Source organism: Onychostruthus taczanowskii, unplaced genomic scaffold, assembly GCF_017590055.1.
Source record: "Onychostruthus taczanowskii isolate IOZ18803 unplaced genomic scaffold, ASM1759005v1 scaffold225, whole genome shotgun sequence".
NCBI lineage: Eukaryota > Metazoa > Chordata > Aves > Passeriformes > Passeridae > Onychostruthus > Onychostruthus taczanowskii.
In genome coordinates, this window is record NW_024499518.1 from 52,767 (window position 1) to 74,234 (window position 21,468).

At 50.9% G+C, this 21,468-nt stretch overlaps 1 protein-coding gene across 1 annotated transcript in view; it reads right to left on the reverse strand.

Annotated features, from left to right (window-relative positions):
* The window catches only part of OTOF (otoferlin), a 116,535-nt gene that overhangs the window by 13,851 nt on the left and 81,216 nt on the right, over positions 1-21,468 (reverse strand). The window contains exons 28-42 of the mRNA XM_041405191.1: positions 20,516-20,668; positions 19,739-19,928; positions 15,466-15,590; positions 14,417-14,551; positions 13,161-13,322; positions 12,091-12,210; positions 10,489-10,650; positions 9,300-9,462; positions 8,080-8,150; positions 7,351-7,380; positions 6,420-6,569; positions 5,096-5,161; positions 2,986-3,153; positions 2,058-2,192; positions 1,805-1,942 (exon numbers count right to left, since the gene is read on the reverse strand). Of these exons, the coding sequence (XP_041261125.1) occupies positions 1,805-1,942; positions 2,058-2,192; positions 2,986-3,153; positions 5,096-5,161; positions 6,420-6,569; positions 7,351-7,380; positions 8,080-8,150; positions 9,300-9,462; positions 10,489-10,650; positions 12,091-12,210; positions 13,161-13,322; positions 14,417-14,551; positions 15,466-15,590; positions 19,739-19,928; positions 20,516-20,668 (1,968 nt within the window). The remainder of the gene's footprint in view (positions 1-1,804; positions 1,943-2,057; positions 2,193-2,985; positions 3,154-5,095; positions 5,162-6,419; positions 6,570-7,350; positions 7,381-8,079; positions 8,151-9,299; positions 9,463-10,488; positions 10,651-12,090; positions 12,211-13,160; positions 13,323-14,416; positions 14,552-15,465; positions 15,591-19,738; positions 19,929-20,515; positions 20,669-21,468) is intronic.

A 21,468-nucleotide genomic window follows, 5' to 3' on the forward strand; every position in this document is an offset into this window, starting at 1 on the left:
CACACTGGGACAAGTTGGTGGCAAAGGGCAGCCTGGGTGCTTCCGAGGGATGGAGATCCCTTCCAAGTGCCTGGCTGCAGAATCCCACCCTTGGGGGCAGGGAGATGACTAGTTCAGGGGTCAGGAAATTACTTTTCCCAGAGCACATTCCATGTGTAAATGAAAAATGTGTTGGCTGGATCACGTCGCGACCACGAAACGCGTGTTCGAGGACGTGCCGTGTCCTTCACAAGGATCTCCTCAATCCTGCCAGATCCCATTCCACCCTTTTTCTTGTTTGTAACACACTGGGACAAGGTGGTGGCAAAGGGCAGCCCGGGTGCTTCTAGAGGGATGGAGATCCCTCCCAAGTGCCTGGCTGCAGAATCCTACCCTTGGGGACAGGGGGATGACTAGTTCAGGGGTCAGGAAATGACTTTTCCCAGAGCACATTCCATGTGTAAATGAAAAATGCGTTGGCTGGATCACGTCGCGATCATGAAATGCGTGTTCGAGGAGGTGCCGTGTCCTTCACAAGGATCTCCTCAATCCTGCCAGATCCCATTCCACCCTTTTTCTCCCATTCTCTCCCATGCTGAACCATCACCGGGGTGTCGGCCTGGCTGTGGAATGAACCAACACCTCACAGTGCAGGCTGATCCAAACTATCCGTGGGAACTGAGCACTAGGACACGCTGGTCCATCTCACCTCCTGGAGAGAGCTCTCTGGATCTGGCAGGAGCTTGGATCTGTCCTGTTCCCAGTGCTGGGAGCACACAGCCCTGGAGACAGTGTTGGGTCCGTTGGCTGGATCACGTCGCGATCATGAAATGCGTGTTCGAGGAGGTGCCGTGTCCTTCACAAGGATCTCCTCAATCCTGCCAGATCCCATTCCACCCTTTTTCTCCCATTCTCTCCCATGCTGAACCATCACCGGGGTGTCGGCCTGGCTGTGGAATGAACCAACACCTCACAGTGCAGGCTGATCCAAACTATCCGTGGGAACTGAGCACCAGGACACGCCGGTCCATCCCACCTCCTGGAGAGAGCTCTCTGGAACTGGCAGGAGCTTGGATCTGTCCTGTTCCCAGTGCTGGGAGCACACAGCCCTGGAGACAGTGTTGGGTCTGGATATCCTTGGGATAGTGGGAAGTGTCCCTGCCCACAGCAGGGGATGAAGCGGGATGGACTTTGAGGTCCCTTCCCACCCAAACCATTCCATAACCAAGGAGCTGCTTCAGTCCTCAAGCTGCATCCTGGGTCCTGATGCACTGGTGATGCCTCAGGTTTTAGATTTTCTATTTTTCACATTCTGTGCTGCTTTGGTGTGTGGGTCTGAGCTTCACATGAGGGGATGGTGAGCTCTGTGCACAGAGCAGGGAGACAAAACAATTCCTGCTCCAGCTGGGCACCAAGGACAAAAGATCCAAATCTCAGCCCAAGAGCACAAACAATGTGGAATGAAGAGAGGAAAACAAGCAGGATGGGACTGCATGGGCTAAAGCTGCAATTAGACAATTAACTCCAATATGCAAACGGAGCAGAACTTATAAAAGTGAGAGACCCCGTGAGCGCTTGTGCATTTTGGGACCATTTTGGTTCATTTTGGGTGCAGCCCTGGCTGGGCTTTTGTGCTGCCCAAGGTGGATCCATGGAGGAGATCCTTTCCATAAATCCCTGCTTTATTCTTTAGCTCTGCCCAGCCTCTCAAGGCACCAGTCCTGGAGCACTGGAGCTGAATCCCACCATCCCTACGGCACCAGGACCAGCTCCGGATGGAAGGGAGTTCCAGATCCCGCCTGCCACACCCCAAATCCCCACTCACCCGCACGATGTAGACTCGGACCAGCACATTGATGGGGTCGTTGCTGGGGATCCCCTGGAACATCCCGAAGGTGGGGTCGTACCCTGCCTCCTTGCTGATGTCGTCGGGGAGCGGCACTTTGTAGACGCACATGGAGCCCTGGTGCGAGGGAGGGCAAAGCCCAACTGAGTCCTGCTGCCCAGGGCCTCCAGGGAGGCAAGCCCATCCCAAAACAACCTCCCCAAAATCCCGGCCGGCATTCCTAACCTCTCACCTTGAACCTGCCCACTATCCGCTCCTCCTCCGTGGCGTTGTCGTCGTTGTCCCCAATCTTTCCCCGGAGCAGGTTGAAGGTGTGCAGCCAATCCTCAAAGTTGTCAAACTCTGTTTCCAGCTCTTTGTTGAAGACCTGAGGTGGAAAAAAGTTAAAAGGAGGGAATTTGGGATAAAAACGAAGGTGAGCAAAAGATGTGGGGAGTACTCAATCAGCTTAGAAGGAACGAGGGGCGGGACAAGAGGAAATGGCCTCAAGCTGTGCCAGGGAGGTTCAGATTGGATATTGGGAATAATTTCCTCATGGAAAGGGTGGTCAGGCCTTGGAAGAGGCTGCCCAGGGAGGTTTGGAGTGCCCATCCCTGGAGGTGTCCAGGGAAGGCCGGGATGTGGCACTGAGTGCCCTGGGCTGGAGACAAGGTGGGGATTTGGTACAGCTGGACTGGATGGTCTGGGAGGGCTTTTCCAGCCTCAGTGATCCTGGCATTCTGTGAACATGGACAACTCAGCTCCCAGTGGTTAATTTTTCCAGGAAGGAGAAGGATCTCCAGCATTATTGGGATGGAAAAAGGGACTCTTGGAGCAACGGGTGGGGCCATTATTCCTGCTCTGTGCAAGATCCAGGTCTAAATCCCATCTGAACCTCAGAAGCACAGGTGACATGAATCCTGAGAAATCCTTGGGATCATTGAACCAGAGCCCACTCCTGTGCTGAATCCTGGCTGGGCCAGCAGGAAAACTCTCCCTTGGAGCTGGGACAACTCCAGGCTGCCCCAGGGATGAGCCTATCCCAGGAAAACTCCTTTTCTAGTGACCTCCAGCTATGGAGAGAGGCTGGGAAGCCTCATCCCAAGATAAATCCCTAGAAGAGATGTCCCAAGGCACATCATCCCCACAGTTAGGTACTTCCTCGGAAGCACCCCCAGTACCTTGAGTTCATCGATCTTCTGCTTGTTCTTCTTCTCGGGGAGCTCAGGGACAGGCTGCTGCTTCTTTTTCTTGTCATCTTTGGGTGCCTTGGACTTGTCCTTGTCCTTGTCCTTGTTCTTCACCTGGGCCTTGGAGCCTTTCATGGGAGAGTCACCAAGTTTGGTGTCACTCCGAGTCCGGGGGGGAGCAGCGCGGAGGGAGGAGATGGAAAGGAGGGAGGGAATGGAAATGAGGGTGAGGAGAGAAGGGGGAGATCTGGAAGAGCTTGGACAAAGTAGAGGAGCATGAAAGCTGCCAGCTGCCACTGCCTGCAAGTCCCATCCCAGCCCTGCCCTGTCTTTCCTTGGCTCTGGATCGCAGATCTCCCAGAGATCTCTGCGCAGGGAATTCCAGGGCTGACCTGAGCAGGAATCACTTGGAGGACTACAAAACATGGACAGAGCCCTCTGACAGTGGTGAGAAAACCTGGTGGAGGTCTCTTCCAACCCAGTGATTCTGTGAATTCTGGGAATTTTGGGAATTTTGGGAGTTCCCAGGGACCAGGGAGGTGGTGCAGTCACCATCCCTAGAGGTGTTTAACAAAGCCTGGATGTGGCACTGGGTGCCAGGGTTTAGCTGAGGTGTTGGGGCTGGGTTGGACTCAGTGGTCTTGGAAGTCTCTTCCAACTTGGTCATTCTGTGTATTCTGGGAATTTTGGGAATTTTGGGAATTCCCAGGGACCAGAGAGGTGATGGAGTCACAATCCCTGGGTGTGTTTAACAAAGCCTGGATGTGGCACTGGGGGCCAGGGTTTAGCTGAGCTGTTGGGGCTGGGTTGGACTCGATGGTCTTGGAGGTCTCTTCCAACCTAGTCATTCTGGGAATTCTGTGAATTTTCTTCCTCCTGCCAGAGACTTCTCCTGCTTTATGGAGCCTGGGGAGTGGAACCCCAGCCTGGGAATGCAGAGGGGACAGTGCTTGATGCTGCTGCCCTCAGATTGTCCAGGATCATCTGCAGCCACCAGAGTCACCAGAGTCTCGTTTGGAGCAACCACCAGCCACGGAGAGCTGGGAAGAGGCTGCTGGAAAAGGTGGATTCAAGGGAAACTCCTTAATGCTCTTCAATCCCTATCCCTTGGTGTCTCTGCCAGCTTTCATGAGGGCTGGACATTATCCAGTGGTGGGGACAGACAGACGGATGGAAAAACATGGATGAGAAAAGGGGGAAGGAGTGGGAGAGCCAAGGGAAATGGATCATTCTAAAAAGAAATAAAACCCCAGAGGACACCAGTGCAAGCCCAGAAGAACCTGCTCAGAGTTGTCTCCAAGCTCAGCATGACAAGACCTCATTTTTCCCGGGATACAAAGATTGATCTTCCAAAAGAAACCGGGCTCAGAATTTTACTCAGCTGAAGGGTTTTGCATCACCTGGGCACAACAACAGCCCCCTGTCATGGGGACATGAAGCACGTGGACAGCAAGGGTGGAATTCCTCAGGGATTCCTTCCCAGCCCTGCTGGTGGCATGGCCAGATGGACAAAGTCACCCTTGACCAACCACTCCCAGGTGTCGTGGTTTAGGGCAAATTTGGGAGGAAAAAAGTTTAGGGCAAATTTGGGAGAAAAAAGGGGGCCTCTCCAGAAAGTAAAGGATTCTTGGATTGGCATCAGGATTCTAGGTTGGCATCATTTTTGGGACAAAATTAGTCTCCCCCAAAGAGAGATTTGGGCAAGGTCAGAAGCCCACCTGACCTACAGACCAAACTTCCTTCAGAGAAAAAGCATTTATGGCATCGTTCATCTCATAATTTTATAAAATGATAATAAGTGAAAAATAATATATAATGTATAAAATTATATAAATTGATAAGTTAAGTGAGAGAACTTGCCCTAAATTGTGTATTTGTCCTCACTGCCCGCATTAGGACAGCACACAAAGAGTTCAACATGGAGGGAAAAACCCTGCAAAAACCTACAAAAATCGACCCTTTTTGGGAAAACACAACACGCTGGGAGTGTCTGGCTTGGCTGGAGAGCCGCGGCAGATTCCCAAAGGGATGTCCAAGCACCGAGAGGGATCCTGGTCCCACCTTTCCCTGCTGTGTTCCCTCTCTCCCTCCCAGCCTTACCCTCTCCAATCTCCATCTCCTCCTTCTCCTCAGCTTCTGCCGCGGCTGCTTCCTGCTGCCGGAGTTGCTGGAGGAGAAAGGAAACCACTGGATATTAGGAATGATCTTTTCCTGGAAAAGCTGCCCCGGGCAGTGGTGGGGTTCCCATCCCTAGGGGGATTTGAAGCCATGTGGATGTGGCACTTGGGGACATAGTGGTGGCCTTGGCTGTGCCGGGGAAAGGTTGGACTCCATGGTCTCCAAGGGCTTTTCCAGCCGGAACAATTTTGGGAATTGCTGGAACCCAGGGCACAGGGAATGTTTCTCTGCCTGTCCTGAGAAGTCCTGATCCCCAGGGGAACACTGATTTTAACCTTCGTCCGTGGAGGGCTTCTGCCGCGGCCGCTTCCTGCTGCCGGAGTTGCTGGGGGAGAAAGGAAACCACTGGATATTAGGAATGATCTTTTCCTGGAAAAGCTGCCCCGGGCAGTGGTGGGGTTCCCATCCCTAGGGGGATTTGAAGCCATGTGGATGTGGCACTTGGGGACATAGTGGTGGCCTTGGCAGTGCCGGGGAATGGTCGGACTCGATGGTCTCCAAGGGCTTTTCCAGCCGGAACAATTTTGGGATTCCATAATTGCTGGAACCCAGGGCACAGGGAATGTTTCTCTGCCTGCCCTGAGAAGTCCTGATCCCCAGGGGAACACTGATTTTAACCTTCGTCCGTGGAGGAAGCTTCCAAGACTTTGGGATGAATTGGAATCTACGAGTGTGTGAAATAGATAATAATGTAGTTTACCACAGGGTGAAAAACTTGGGGTTTGGGTTTTTAGTATGGAGGTGGATAGAAGATAAGATGGAGGATTTTGGGCGCTGTCTGATCTCCTTTTTGTTTTTCATCCATTCCATTTTCTGCAGTGTTGGTGGCACAGAGGGATTGGTTAGAAAAAAACGCAATGCAGATGTTGCATGAACAGACAAATAATTAGTTATTGGTAGAAAGGTAGAAAGGAAATACATTCTAAGAGTTAATTGGACAAAATAGCTTTAAAAGACCTTGAACCCATGTGTCTTGTGACTTTTGGTGCCCTCTCTTTGTACGCTAAGTCTGAGATGTTTTTTTGAACTTTCGATAAGACAAAAATGAACAACATGAAGACCAAAAAAACCAAAAGTCCCCTTCGTCTCTCAATCCTGGCACAGAACTTTTTAGGGCTCTTCCCATCAGGGGGATCCTCGGGGTGGGGGGTTTCCACACGGGCTTTGGAAGGAGCTGGAATTAGGGGAGACCTCTCAGGAAGGGAACCATCTCCCCGGGATCCCCCTCGCTGCTGCTCCTCACCCACCTCCTTCATCGTCTCAATGGAAGCGAAGTACTTGGACCACCAGTCCAGCATGCTCTCGTCCGGCTCCTCCTCCTCCACTTCCTCCCCACCTCCTCCTCCTCCTCCTCCTCCTTTCTTCTTCTTCTTCTTTTTCTCCTTCTCTTCCTCGGTCTGAAGGGACAAGGGAAGCACAGACAGGGAAGGGGAGGGATCAGGTGAGAGGGAATCGTTTCTGGAAGTACAAAAGTGAAGCACCTGAGGAGGGAGAACCCCCCAGGCTTGGGGGGGCCTCATGAACTTTCTCCCTTTTACAGCCACAGAACACCCAAGGGTGACCAAGGTTTTGGAGAAAGTGCCAGAATCATGGAATAGTTTGGGTGGGAAGGGACCTTAAAGCTCATCCAATTCCAATCCTGACACCTTCCACCATTCCAGGTCATTCCAAGCCCCATCTAACCTGGCCTTGGACGCTTCCAGAGGTGGGGCAGTCCCACAACACCTCCCCATTTCCATCATCCTATTTATCCGTGCATTTCCCAGGACACATCTCTGGAATCTTCCATGGCAAGAGTCAAACTGTGCCTGGCAAAGCACCTGGGGTCCCCTTGGTGGAGCAAGGGAACCTTTCCCAACTGGTACCTGGTTTGTGGTGGGAATACCCAGATCCCTCCCGCAGGGCACTGCCTGTCCTGGGACAGCTGGGATGAGAAGTCCTGGGACAGCTGGGATGAGAAATCCTGGCCCAAAAGAGCTCCCCAAACTGCAGGGACGAGGCCACTGCCACATCCCTTGAGGGGACAGCGCTGTTGTGTCTCTGTCGTGGGACAGAGGGGTGATGTCCCTGCCTGGCTCGGGCTGGGCAGGGTGCTTTGGTTCATCAGGAGTGGCATGGAAGGGCTCGAGAGGGAGCAGGGGGTTGGGAGCAGGGATGAAGAGAAGATCCACCACTTACCACATCCACCTTCACCACTGCATCGGAATTCTGCCGCCCGGGATGGAAGGGAACAGGGAGAGGGAGAGCAGGTTAAGGACACACCCTCAGCTGAGCGCAAATCATCAGTCCCGGGGTGGTTTGGGTGGGAAGAGACCTTAAAGTTCATCCCATCCCACCCCCTGCCATGGGCAAGGACAACTTCCAATGTCCCAGCATGCTCCAAGCCCCATCCAACCTGGCTTTGGGCACTGCCAGGGAACCAGCGGCAGCCACAGTTCTGGGAATTCCATCCCAGCCCCTCCCCACCCTGCCAGGGAAGAATTGCTAATTGCCAATCTCCCATCCAGCCCTGCCCTCTGGCAGTGGGCGCCTTTCCCTGGCTCCTGTCCCTGCAGGCCTTGTCCCCAGTCCCTCTGCAGCTCTCCTGAAGCCCCTCCAGGCCCTGCCAGGGGCTCTGAGCTCTCCCTGGATCCTTCTCCAGGTGAACATTCCCAGCTCTCCCAGCCTGGCTCCAGAGCAGAGGAGCTCCAGCCCTCGGAGCACCTTGGCAGGAATGTGTTTTTTGTGGAGCAAGCTCTGGAGCAGAAGGGTGGGGAAAGGAGTTGAAATTCCCATTCTGGGCACAAAAACAGGCACAGGCACATTGAGTGACACCCCTGGGACACGCTGCCTCCCCAATTCTGGCTGAAATCCCTCCAAAAATCGGCAATTCCATGAGGAAGGAGGTGCTGCCACACGGATACTCACAGCTTCCAGCTTCACCATCGTGTCCATCTTCTTGATGGGGACCTCGGGTTCCATGTTGACCACGATCTCCCCTGTGGGGCGAGAGCGGTGGGCCCTGCTGGTCATGGCCAGGGAGCCGTTGAGGTGTTTGGCTGGAGAGAGGACAGAAAAGGAGAAAGAACAAAGGAGAGGGACAGTGGAGAGGAGAAACCAACAGTTCAGGGGAGATCCTACAGGATTCAGGCCAGAAATTGAGAGTTCAGGTGAGATCCTACAGGATTCAGGCTGGGAACCAAGATTTTCAGTGAGATCCTACAGATTCAGGCCAGAAACTGAGAATTCAGGTGAGATCCTACAGGATTCAGGCTGGGAACCAAGATTTTCAGTGAGATCATACAGATTCAGGCCAGAAATTGACAGTTCAGGTGAGATCCTACAGGATTCAGGCTGGGAACTGAGATTTCAAGTGAGACTGTACAGGATTCAGGCCAGAGAGTTCAAGTGAGATTCTACAGGATTCAAGCCAGAAAGTGAGAGTTCAGGTGAGATCCTACAGAGTATAAAGTGATTGGTTAGAAAGAATCACAATGAAGATGTTGTGTAGATAAACAAATAATTATTGGTAGAAAGGTAGAAATAAACTACATTTTAAGATTTAATTTATTCTATTTTTTATAGTGTTGCGAGTATAAAGTAATTGGTTAGAAAGAATCACAATGTAGATGTTGTGCAAATAAACAAATAATTATTGGTAGAAAGGTAGAAATAAACTATGTTTTAAGATTTAATTAAATAAAATAGTTTCAAAATACTTTAAATTTGTGTGTTTTGTAACTTTTAGTGGTGTTTTTTTAATATGCTAAATCTAAGGTATAAATAGTGTCTATAAATATGTAGGGTACAGATAAAGAGATATATACATATAAGTAGATATATAGATATATAATGTATATATAAATAGTGCATAGAATTTTTAATTAGAGAAAAATAAACAATAATTTGAAGATCAAAAAACTAAAACTCCTATTTGCTTTTCACTCTTACTACAAAACTTTTTAGGGCTCTTCTCACACCACTTGGAACCATCAAAGTGCTGAAGTCAGGGTTTTCCACCGCGCTCTGGACCCAAACCCAGAATTTCCGCGGGTTAGCCGAGCATCTCACGGCCTCACAGCCCATCCCAGCTCCCTCGTGTCCCCGCGGATGTCCCAGACCGGGTCGCCGTGTCCCAGTCTTGGTACCTGCCATGTTCCAGTGCTGGGCTTTCCTGTCGGGCGGGCGGTAGATGAACTTGCGGAGCGAGCTGACGGTGTGCGAGCCCACCAGCGTGTAGCGGCCGAAGGCGCGGCAGTCCACCACGCGGATGTTCAGCGGCGGGTGCAGCAGCTCGTTCTCCGGGAGGTCCTGGGGAGCCGCGGAGGGAGGGTCAGCGAGGGCTGGGAGTGGATGGTTTGGGGATGGGAAGGGCAGGGGGGGTTTGGGAATGGGATCATGCTGGGGATGAGGGATTAGGAATGGGATCATACTGGGGAGGAGGGATTTGGAATGAGATCATGCTAGGAAGGGCAGTAGGGGTTAGGAATGGGATCATGCTGGGGAGGAGGGATTAGGAATGGGATCATACTGGGGAGTAGGGATTTGGAATGAGATCATGCTAGGAAGGGCAGTAGGGGTTAGGAATGGGATCATGCTGGGGAGTAGGGAGTTGGAATGGGATCATACTGGGAAGGGCAGTAGGGATTCGGAATGGGATCATGCTGGGAAGGGCACAAAGGATTAGGAATGGCATCATGCTGGGGAGTAGGTAGTTGGAATGGGATCATACTGGGCAGTAGGGATTAGGAATGGGATCATATCATGCTGGGGAGTAGGTAGTTGGAATGGGATCATACTGGGAAGGGCAGTAGGGATTATGAATGGGATCATGCTGGGAAGGGCAGTAGGGATTAGGAATGGGATCATGCTGGGGAGAAGGGATTAGGAATGGGATCATGCTGGGTAGTAAGGATTCGGAATGGGATCATGCTGGGAAGGGCAGTAGGGATTAGGAATGGGATCATGCTGGGGAGAAGGGATAGGAATGGCATCATGCTGGGTAGTAAGGATTAGGAATGGGATCATGCTGGGAAGGGCAGTAGGGATTAGGAATGGGATTGTGCTGGGGAGAAGGGATTAGGAATGGGATCATGCTGGGAAGGGAAGTAAGAATGAGGAATGGATCATGCTGGGAAGACCAGAACTGGGATCATGCTGGAAGGAAGAATTCCAGAGCTGCTCCAGCAAAATGTGGCTTGGGAGCCTTCAGGTAAAGGAATGGTGTCCATGTGCTCCATTGTTTTGGGGAAACTGGAGAAAATGGCTTGGAGCCATGGTGGGCTCCAGAAATTCCGGGTTCCCTTTGATGGATCAGAAGGAAGGGGCTACACTCACCACCTCAAACCACTTGACCAAAGTGCTGAAGTTGGGGTTTTTCTTGTAGTTCTGGATCAGGGCAGACTGGACGCCCTTCCCGGCACACTCAATGTCCACGCGGGGCCGGTCCACCTGGGCCAGGTTCACTCTCTTCAGGTCCCTGAGCCCCCAGAACAAGATCTAGGGCAGGAGGAGGAGGAGGAGGGAGCATGTGAATGAGAGAGGGATGATCCCTGGAAGCTGGTTCTCCAAGGAGAGGGATCCCACTGCTGATGTCATCACAGGGCAGTGGTGGATCCCTGAGGTGTCTCCTCCTGGCACCCTGCAGACCAAGGTCTCCAGCCTGCTGCCCGCAACATTTTCCTGCCTTTCTCCCTTCCTGGCCTTTTCCTGCCCTGGGAATCCTGCTCTGTCCATCTGTGGTGGCTCTGGATCCAGCACTGCCATCTCTTTGTCCCAATGGAATCAGTGTCACTGGGGAAACTTCCCTGACTCAGCCTGAGATAACAGACTGCCACCATCCAAAATTCCCCAAAACAGAGATTTTCCCCACCTCCTCATTCCCCATGGCTGTACTAAAATTGTGAGGAACATTTATTGTTATGCAAATGTGTGGAAAACCAGGAGCCAAAATCCCTCAGGAGACCTGGGCAGTGGCACCTCACTTGAGCAGAGACACCTTCACCCCGGGCTGAGATGTGCGCTGAACATCCCTGTGGGCATTGCCTGGGTCACGGATGTCCACCAGGACCTCCAAGGGACACATCACAAAACCATGGAATAATTTGGAAAAATCCTCCAGGACCATCCAGTCCAACCTGTGACCAGTCCCCACCCTGTCCCCAGCCCAGGGCTGAGTGCCACATCCAGAGTTGAAACACCCCCTGGCTGTCCCCTCCTGTCAGGGAGTTGTGCAGAGCCACAAGGTCCCCCCTGAGCCTCCTTTTCTCCAGGCTGAGCCCCTTCCCAGCTCCCTCAGCCCCTCCTGGACACGCTCCAGCCCCTCCAGGTCTCTCCTGGCAGGAGGGGCTCCATTCCCTTCCCAGCTCCCTCAGCCCCTCCTGGGGCTCCATTCCCTTCCCAACTCCCTCAGCCTCTCCTGGGGCTCCATTCCCTTCCCAGCTCCGTTCCCTGCCCTGGACACGCTCCAGCCCCTCCAGGTCTCTCCTGGCAGGAGGGGCCCAGAGCTGCCCCCAGCACTGGAGGTGCCCCAGCAGTGCCAGCACAGGGGACGGGCACTGCCCTGGGTTGTGCCCACACTATTTTGGATACAAAATCCCCCTTTAGATATCCCTGGGTACATGAGAGTCTTCCCATCCTCATTGCCTGAGGCTGATGGGATACAGAACACCTGAGCTATGGGATTGCTTTGGGAGCAGATGATCCAGCTCCATGTCCATCTCTAACATTCCCTGAGCTGCATCTTAGCCCAAGTGCTGCTCACTCGCTGTCCTGCCCAGGTTTGACAGCAAGGAATAGTCCAATTCCCTGGTGTTTTTAGGGATGCTGCATCCTGGTTCCCAGAATGGCCACCACAGACAGATCCTTGACTCCCAGCTCCCTCCTTCCCTTCCAGCACCCTTGGAGATGCTCTTCTGCCCTAGGCAGGACATTGGTTACCTCCACTCTGTATCTGCTCAGCACCGGCCGAATTCCCAGGGGCACGGGCAGGATGGGACCTCGGTCCATGTCCGTGGGGCCGTCGATGGGGGGCAGGTCTGATTTACCCCCAGGGCCGATCTGGAAGAGGCGGATCATGGATTAGGATCTGCTCCTCTGTGCTGCTGGGAAGCAGTTTTTGGTCCTTCTCATGGAATTGTGGAATCACAGGTTGGTTTAGGTTGGAAGGGACCTCAAAGATCAGCTCATTCCCACCCCCTGCCATGGGCAGGGACAAATTCCAGTGTCTGGAATTTGGGTGCTGGGCTGTGTCTCAGCTGGAACTGGTCCCACTTGTTGGAGCTGGGGTGTCTCAGAGGGCTGAGAGCCCAGGGCAGGTGCTTTGGGAAGAGGAAAACACAGGAGAAGAAGGTGCTGGGAATTCCACCCAGAACAGCCCCCGGAGCAATCCAAACTCCTCAGCCCACCAATGCAGCCCATCCCAGGACTGTTCCATCCTGGAATGGATGTATGTGAGGAAACAGAGATGTGGTCCCAGAGCTCAGCCCAGGAGCAGGTTTAAAGTCCCATTTCCAGCCCAGGGCTCCAGAAAGATCAAATATCCCATGTGAGCCATTTCCCCAGTCCAAGGAAAATTGGGAGAAAAAGGGCTTGGATGAGAACCTGCCCAGGCAGAAAAAGTCGATGGGAAAAGCACTTCAGCAGATGGAGCATGAGGCACAAAAGTGGAAGAATTTAACTCTGGTACAGCCCCAGACTATGAATCATGGAATGGCTTGGGCTGAGAGGGACTCTAAAGACCATTGAATCCCAATCCCTGCCATGGGCAGGGACAAATTCCACATTTCCAGGCTGCTCCAAGCCCCATCCCACCTGGCCTTGGACACTTCCAGTTGTCTTTGATAAACAACAAGTGGTTGATCCATCCAAGAGAAACTAAAAGGGTCCAGCAGACCAATGAGGGGGGCAGTTATTCCCGGTTATTCCCAGTTACCCAATTCTCCATAAATTAATCCTCTCTCCCTTCCAACCCTGCCTCCATCCTTCCCGTCCCTTTGTCCAGCTGGCACCTGGAGCAGCTCGAAGGCGGCCAGCAGGTCCCCGGCTGTGGCATTGCCGCGGTAGATCTGGTAATATTCCAGCTGTGGCGGGAAGCGCGGCGGGCAGTACTGCTCGTCCGACATCTTCACCACCGGCTTGGCGAACGTCCGGCCCATGAAGTCGGCTTTTCCCTACGGAAAGAGACCTTGGGGTTGGGGATCCAACATGGGAATTCCAAATTTAGCCCTGTGGTTCTATCCAAGAGCACTTGGGGTGGGGGATCCAACACAGGAATTCCAAATTTAGCCCTGTGGTTCTACCCAAGAGCTCTTGGGGTTGGGGATCCAACATGGGAAATTCCAAGACAAACCCTGTGATTTTCCCCAGGAGCACTTGGGGTTGGGGATCCAACATGGAAATTCCAATAGAAACCCTGTGATTTTCCCAGGAGCACTTGGGGTTGGGGATGCAACATGGGAATTCCAAGACAAACCCTGTGATTTTCCCCAGGAGCACTTGGGGTTGGGGATCCAACATAGGAATTCCAAAATTAGCCCCAAGGTTCTCCTCAGGAGCACTTGGGGTTGGGGATCCAACATGAAAATTCCAAAATTAGCCCTGTGGTTGTCCCAAAGAGCCTTTAGGATTGGGGATCTAACATGGGAATTCCAAATTTAGCCCTGTGGTTCTATCCAAGAGCACTTGGGGTGGGGGATCCAACACAGGAATTCCAAATTTAGCCCTGTGGTTCTAAATGGCACTTGGGGTTGGGGATCCAACATGGGAATTCCAAAATTAGCCCCATGGTTCTCTCCAAGAGCACTTGGGGGTGGGGATCCAACACAAGAATTCCAAAATTAGCCCCTGGTTTTCCCCAGGAGCCCTTGGGGCTGGGGGTCCAACACAGGAATTCCAAAATTAATCCTGCAATTCTCCCCACCGTGGTCGGAACAGGAATGGGATCAACGCTCTGGCCTTGGGATGCCTAAACTCAGGGAAGACTCAGTCCTGACTCCTTGAAGGAAGTTTGGGACAGCAGAAGGCTGGAACAGCAAGGCCAGGGATGAGCAGTTTTCCCAAATGGAAACGCTCCTTGGCTACAGCCTCTTTCTTCCCTCTCCAAAAATAAGATACATCTGAGATTTATGAACAGCAGAAGCTCCATGGGAGATGTGGAAGGACCATTTTCCATGGATCAGGAAAAAAAGCTGCCCAAATCCTCTGCCCCCAAATCTGGAGAGATCCCAGCATCCGAACCACGCAGAGTTGCCGGGGATTTTCTTACCACGGTGTCCTGGTCGTAGATCTCGATGACGATGATGGGGGGGTCATCCCGCATCTCGTGAGCTTCCCCGTACAGCTCCACGTTGTCGAACACCAGGAGCTGGTCCCAGGTCGGGCACAGGGTCTCGTTGAGAACCTGGGGAAATGGGAGACATTCCTACTGCTCCAGGAACGGAGCAGGGTCCTGGGAAAGGGTGGCAGGTGGGGCTGCTGTGTGTTTTTTGGATCAGGGAGGGATTTGGAATCTCCCACGGATTCTTCTGAGGAAGAAAATCCAATAGCAGGTGAGCAGAGCTGGATTGTTCCCAGAATTCCTAAAGCTTGGCAACCCTCGGACTGGGAAGGGAAGACTGAAAAATCACTTTAACGCGACCCAGTTCTGCCTAAACCAGCAGGAAAAAACTGGGAATTATGGTTGTGTTCAAGGATCCCAGGACGAGGGAAGAGATGAGAATCTTGACTTCATGTTTCAGAAGGCTGATTTATCATATTATGATATTATATTGTATTAAAATACTATACTAAAGCTATACTAAAAAAATAGAGGGAGAGGATCCATCAGAAGGCTGGAAAGGAAAGCAAAGGAATGATAACAAAAGCTCGTGACCCTCAGAGAGTCTGGCACAGCTGGATCTTTGATTGGTCATTAAGTAGAAACAACTCACATGGACCAATCCAAGATGCACCTGTTGGTAAACAATGTTCAGACTACATTCCACAGCCATCAGATAGTTGTTGGTTACATTTCTTTTTTGAGACTTCTCAGCTAGAATAGGAGAAAAATCCTAGCAAAGGAATCCTAGCATGAAAAATGTCATGTTGACAGGGAACCACAGAGAATCATGGGGAATCGCAGGGAATGGCAGCCACCAGGATGTGGGAGATAAACTGGGAATGAGGCTTGGGGCAGATTGCCAGCTCCAGAGCTGCTCTCCCACCACGCAGGAGCCCGGCACCAGCCTGATCCTCATTGACGGGATCTGTGCCACGGGAACTGGCAGAGCCAGCCAGCCCCACGCCCCTCCATCCCCGCTGCCCAGGAACGCTCACCTCGGTGCACTGGCTCTGGGAGATGAAGAAGACCCGAGCGAAGGGGTCCGAGAGCCCGCTGCTGTCGGCGGCGAACAAACTCCTGGCTTGGTACATGTGGGCTCGCAGCTGGAACACCTGTTTCTCTGGAAGAGAGAGGGAGCGGGATGGGATGGCGTGGGATGGCCTCCGGGAGCCTGGATGTCCATGCTGAGTCATGATTTTCAAGGGTTAATTGTTGAGGAGAAGACCCCGTGTGTGGAGACACGAGGCTTGACTCCATTTTTCTCAGAAGGCTGATTTATTATCTTATATATTATTCTAAAATACTACATAAAAACTATACTAAAAGAACAGAGAGAAAAGAAAGATCAGAAGGCTACAAAGAACAGGAATAGAATAGAATGCATAACAAAACCCTGTGACTGCTCAGAGCCTCGGCAGAGGTGGCTGTGGTTGGTCATCAATTGAAAACAATCCACATGGAGCAATGGAAGATGAACCTGTTGCGTTCCACAGCAGCACACAGTTATTGTTTACATTTCTTTCCTGGGGCTCCCACCTCCTCAGGAGGGGAAAAATCCTACAAAAGGATTTTTAATAAAATATCATAGCTACAGTTAATCATGATTTTAAGGGGTTAAAGTTATTAAGTTATTAAACTGAAGTCAGATACACCAGTGATAGGTTAATGGTTATTAGATGCTTCAGCTAAAGCTAATTGTTATATCATGAGCTCGTTTGTAGAAGGAAGTGGAGCAAGTGAACCACCGTAGGAACATACTGTATTGGGAAGGGTGAAAGTTTGACAAGAAAGTCTCACAGACACGGATGCTTAGCAGAAAGATTTTTGAATGCAGAATCTGAAGGAGGAATAGAGATGGAAGCAAGTTTTGATATAGAAGAAAAGAATTGCTGAGCCAGTCTTGTAGGATAACCAAGGAGGCAAAGTGTGTGGTGTGTTAGTTAGAAGGGGTTTTTATGCCTTAGAGCAAAGGATAAACCCACCTCAAACAAGAAGATGTTTTTACCAAGAAGAAAAATAGCACAGGCAAACAAACTTGCTGATGTTGCAAGTAGAAAAAAGGTCTCAGAATTTTCCACTGCAAGAAAACTGAAAAACAACTTCTGGCTTAAACTGTAATGTAATAACTTGTAGTGACTGGAGAACAGTGACATGAATATGGTAATGATAGTAGTTATGATGGGCTATAGGTAAAAGTCAAGGTATAGGTTGGTTCTGCTGTATTGAGATGCTCAGCAAAGAAAAGTGTATAATGCATTTGTAACCTAAACTAAGCTGCACAAGCTCTGTCACCCATGACCCTGGGCTGCTGCAACATCCTGGATGTAATAAACTGCATTTTGAAGAGCTGCCTGGAGTCCCACATCCCTCATTTTGGCTGTTGCTGTATTGAAACCAGTAGAACAATGCCCAGCACCTGGACTCTGTGTCAATCCATCACAAAGCAGGGGCTTTGGATCGTGCCAGAAGATCAAGAGATCTAATGAACGCATTCCTGACTTCATCCCTGTGACCACTGACCCAATTAGAGACCATTGACCCAATTCAAGAGAAGAATTGTGCATATGTAAAGGACTAAAAACCTCATTTTAGTGCAAAGCAGTAGATGGGAGGTGCTGGGGTTGTGCATATATATTATTTTGGGAAATAAACAGAAGGCAAAAATCCTTGTGTGGTGCAGTCACGCATTTCGGCGACGACCCCCTGTGCCACCCGCCGGCGTGATAAAAACATCACTTTTCATCTTTGACCATCTTTCTATCTTTGTCCGTGATTTTTGGTTTTAACGATTCAGTATCCCCATTCATCTGCTTAGCCCAGAAATAATTTTTGCACCTTTAAGATTGGTTCTGAGAGCCAAGGTGGGGAGGAAGAAGCTTGGAGTTTGTTTTCAGACTGGACTCACTCCTCCACATTCCTGCTCCTGGGCTGTGTTGCCTGCGGACGGACAGACAGCGGGACAGAGCTCTCCTTTGCTTTCAGTTTTAGCTAGCCGAGGCAGGGAAGTTCCCTGGACTTTGTTTTTTTCTTTTTTTTGGAATTATTTAAACCTGCTCTGGACTGAACACCCAGAAGAACACAAGCAGCTCACACTTGTGGCCCACTGGGCCCGGTCTGGGCCGTGGCATTTCCAGAGCCAGAGGGTTGGTTTTTTCTTTTTTTTGGAACTATTTAAACCCGCTCTGGACTGAACACCCAGAGGAGCAGCAGCAACTCCACCTGTGGCTGCCAGGCCCGGCCTGGGCCATGGCATTTCCAGCACCAGAGGGATTGATAAGAGACTGATAAGGGACTGATAAGAGATTGAGTGAGCCAAGCTACAGCCCACAGAAGGGATTTTCTGAGTTTGTCTCTCCTTTGAAGCAGCAAGAACTTTTATTGTTTAACATTGTTCAGGTTCTATTGTTTAATAACACTTTTCTCCAAGGATGTATTTTTCCCGAACCAGTTGGGGAAGGGGCCGATTGAATCTGCTTTTCTAGAGGAACCCCTTTGGGGGTTCTCTCCCAAATTTGGCCTGAACTGAACACCCAGAAGAACACCAGCAGCTCGCACCTGTGGCCCACGGGGCCCGGTCTGGGCCACGGCATTTCCAGAGCCAGAGGGACTGATAAGAGACGGATAAGGGACTGATAAGAGTGATAAGAGACTGATAAGAGACTGAGTGAGCCAAGCTACAGCCCACAGAAGGGATTTTCTGAGTTTGTCTCTCTTAGTTGGGGAAGGGGCTGATTGATTCTGCTTTTCTAGAGGAAGTCCTTTGAGGGTTCTCTCCCAAATTTGGCCTGAACTGAATGCCCAGAAGAACACCAGCAGCTCACACCTGTGGCCACCTGCCTGGGCCTGGGCCACGGCATATCCAGAGCCAGAGGGACTGATAAGAGATGGATAAGGGACTGATAAGAGTGATAAGAGACTGATAAGAGACTGAGTGAGCCAAGCTACAACCCACAGAAGGGATTTTCTGAGTTGGTCTCTCTTTTGGAGCGGCAACAACTTTTATTGTTTAATATTGCTCAGGTTTTATTGTTTAATAAACAGGTTTTTTCCACTTTCTCCAAGGAGATATTTTATTTTTCCTGAACCAGCTGGGGATGGGGCCAATTGAATCTGCTTTTCTAGAGGAAGTCCTTTGGGGGTTCTCTCCCAAATTTGGCCTGAACTGAACACCCAGAAGAACACCAGCAGCTCACATCTGTGGCCCACCGGGCCCAGTCTGGGCCACGGCATTTCTAGAGCCAGAAGGACTGACCACAGATGATAAGGGACTGATAAGAGATTGAGTGAGCCAAGCTACAGCCCACAGAAGGGATTTTCTGACACCGGGCCCGGTCTGGGCCGTGGCATTTCCAGAGCCTGAGGGACTGACCAGAGACTGATCAGAGATTGAATGAGCCGGGCTACAGCCCACAGAAGGGATTTTCTGAGATTGTCATCTCCTTTGAAGCAGCAAGAACTTTCATTGTTTAATATTTTTCAGGTTTTATTGTTTAATAACACTTTTCTCCAAGGAGGTATTTTTCCGGAACCAGTCGGGGAAGGGGCCAATTGAATCTGCTTTTCTAGAGGAAGTCCTTTGGGGGTTCTCTCCCAAATTTGGCCTGAACTGAACACCCAGAAGAACACCAGCAGCTCACACCTGTGGCCACCTGGCTGGGCCTGGGCGGCGGCATTTCCAGCACCAGAGGGACTGACCAGAGACTGATAAGGGACTGATAAGAGACTGATCAGAGACTGACTGAGCTGAGCTACAGCCCACAGAGGGATTTTCTGAATTTATCATCTCTTTTGGAGCAGCCAGAGGTTTTATTGTTCGATATTGTTCATTTGTTTTTGTGTGTCGGTGAATGCTTTGCCTGTTAAATAAATTTTTTTTTCCAATTTTTTCCAGGGAAATATTTTCCCAAATTGGCTGGGGGAGGGGCTGCTTAAATCTGCGTTCTTGAGGAGCCCCTTTGGAGTTTCTCTCCCAGATTTGCCCTAAACCAGGACAGAGCCATCCAAGGCACATCTCAGCAGCCTGTTTTTGGTAATGGGTGAAGGATCTCAACCCAAACACGAATCCCGAATGGATATGGAATTTCCTTGGCATCCTTGTGGGGTGTACAACAAAAACCCTGAACAGGATCGGGACGAGGGGATACAATTCCCACCCCCATCTCTCCCGGGACAACCAGAACGATGTCCCCCTTCGCTCCTGGAAGCCCTTGGAGCAGGGGGTGTCCAGCCAGGCCCCCTCCCACCCCATATCCCATGGGAACTCCTTACTGGTGTACAGGAGGCTGATGGGCGGGAAGGAGGGCAGGTTTTGGCCTCGGGGGGTTTTCTTCTCCTCGAAGCCACAGGGGAGGCCGCTGAGGAAGTCCTTGCGCTGCTTGTTGAGGCCCAGCCACAGGTAGATCTCCATCTTGGCCTGGACTGTCCAGCCGGCAGGGCCGAAGCCCCTCTTCCCGGGGAGCTGAGTGCAGGGAATGGAAGAGTTTGCATGGATATTGGGAATACGGGCAGACAGACCCCTCTTGGAGTACCCAGTCTCTCTGGGGCATTGTGCTGCTGTTCCTTAAACCCAAGGATCCTTTGGGATCATGACACTGCTCTGGCTCAGGCATTTTCCTCTTCCCACTGTGGTTTCCTTATCCTAAGGTTGTCCTTTTCCTAAGTGCCTTAGGTTGGAAATGCAGGATGTGGCTGGGGGTGTATGTTCAATTTCCATCTGCCAAAATTACAATAACTCAGAGGGAGGATGTTTGCATTGTCTGTTTTCAGGAGAGGCTCTTGCCTTCCTCAGCAGACACCCATCTAAGCCAGAAATTCTCTGGATTTCCAGCTGGATCAAACATCTCCCTCTTCCCAAACATTTCCCACTTACTAGGACTGGGTAAGTTCAGTGCTTCACCCTCCCTAGGAGCTGATTTCCATCCCTACCAGCAGAGTATGGATCGCATTTCTCCAATATTCAAACCCCAGAGAAAATGGATACAACACTCTCATCCCCATCTCCCAAATTCCCACTTCTTAGTTCCCCTGGGACGGAGGGATCCTCACCTTGAGGAAAACCGTCTTCACTTTGGCGCAGTCCTTGCCCATCTCCTCGTCCACGATGGAGTACAGGATGTCCTTGGAAGGGATGCGGGCGTAGGCGACGCGCTTGTTGTTGCTCATCATCCAGATGAAAACGTCGGGAATCGTGTGCTGGGGCTGGGAATGCCACGGGAGAGCCCCGTCAGTGCCCCAGCTCCGACCACTGAGGCGCTGAGTGGGGCTGGAGAAGCTGCTGGAGGCAAATCCAACGGATCCCATGGAAGGTGGATGTGCCTGTGGCCACACTGGGGGGCACTGGAATTGTTTGGAGATTCCGTCTCCAAAAAGCTGCTCAAAGATAAGCCCGTCAGGAAGGAAACTGGGATTTGTTGATGCAGCAAAACAGAAAAATTATAAAAGAAAGGTCACACTGGGGGCACTGGAATTGCTTGGAGATTCCTGCTCCAAAAAACTGCTCAGAGCTAAGCCCGTCAGGAAGGAAACTGGGATTTACTCATGCAGTAAAATATAAAAATTATAAAAGAAAGGTCACACTGGGGGCACTGGAATTGTTTGGAGATTCCCTTTCCTAAAAACTGCTCAAAGATAAGCCCATCAGGAAGGAAATTGGGATTTGTTGATGCAGTAAAACAGAAAAATTATAAAAGAAAAGTCACAGTCGGGGCATTGGAATTGTTTGGAGATTCCCACTCCAAAAAAACTGCTCAAAGATAAGCCCATCAGGAAGGAAACTGGGATTTGTTGATGCAGTAAAATAGTAAAATTATAAAAGAAAGGTCACACTGGGGGCACTAGAATAGTTTGGAGATTCCCACTCCAAAAAACTGCTCAAAGATAAAGCCGTCAGGAAAGAAACTGGGATTTGTTGATGCAGTAAAATAGTAAAATTATAAAAGAAAGGTCACACTGGGGGCACTAGAATAGTTTGGAGATTCCCACTCCAAAAAACTGCTCAA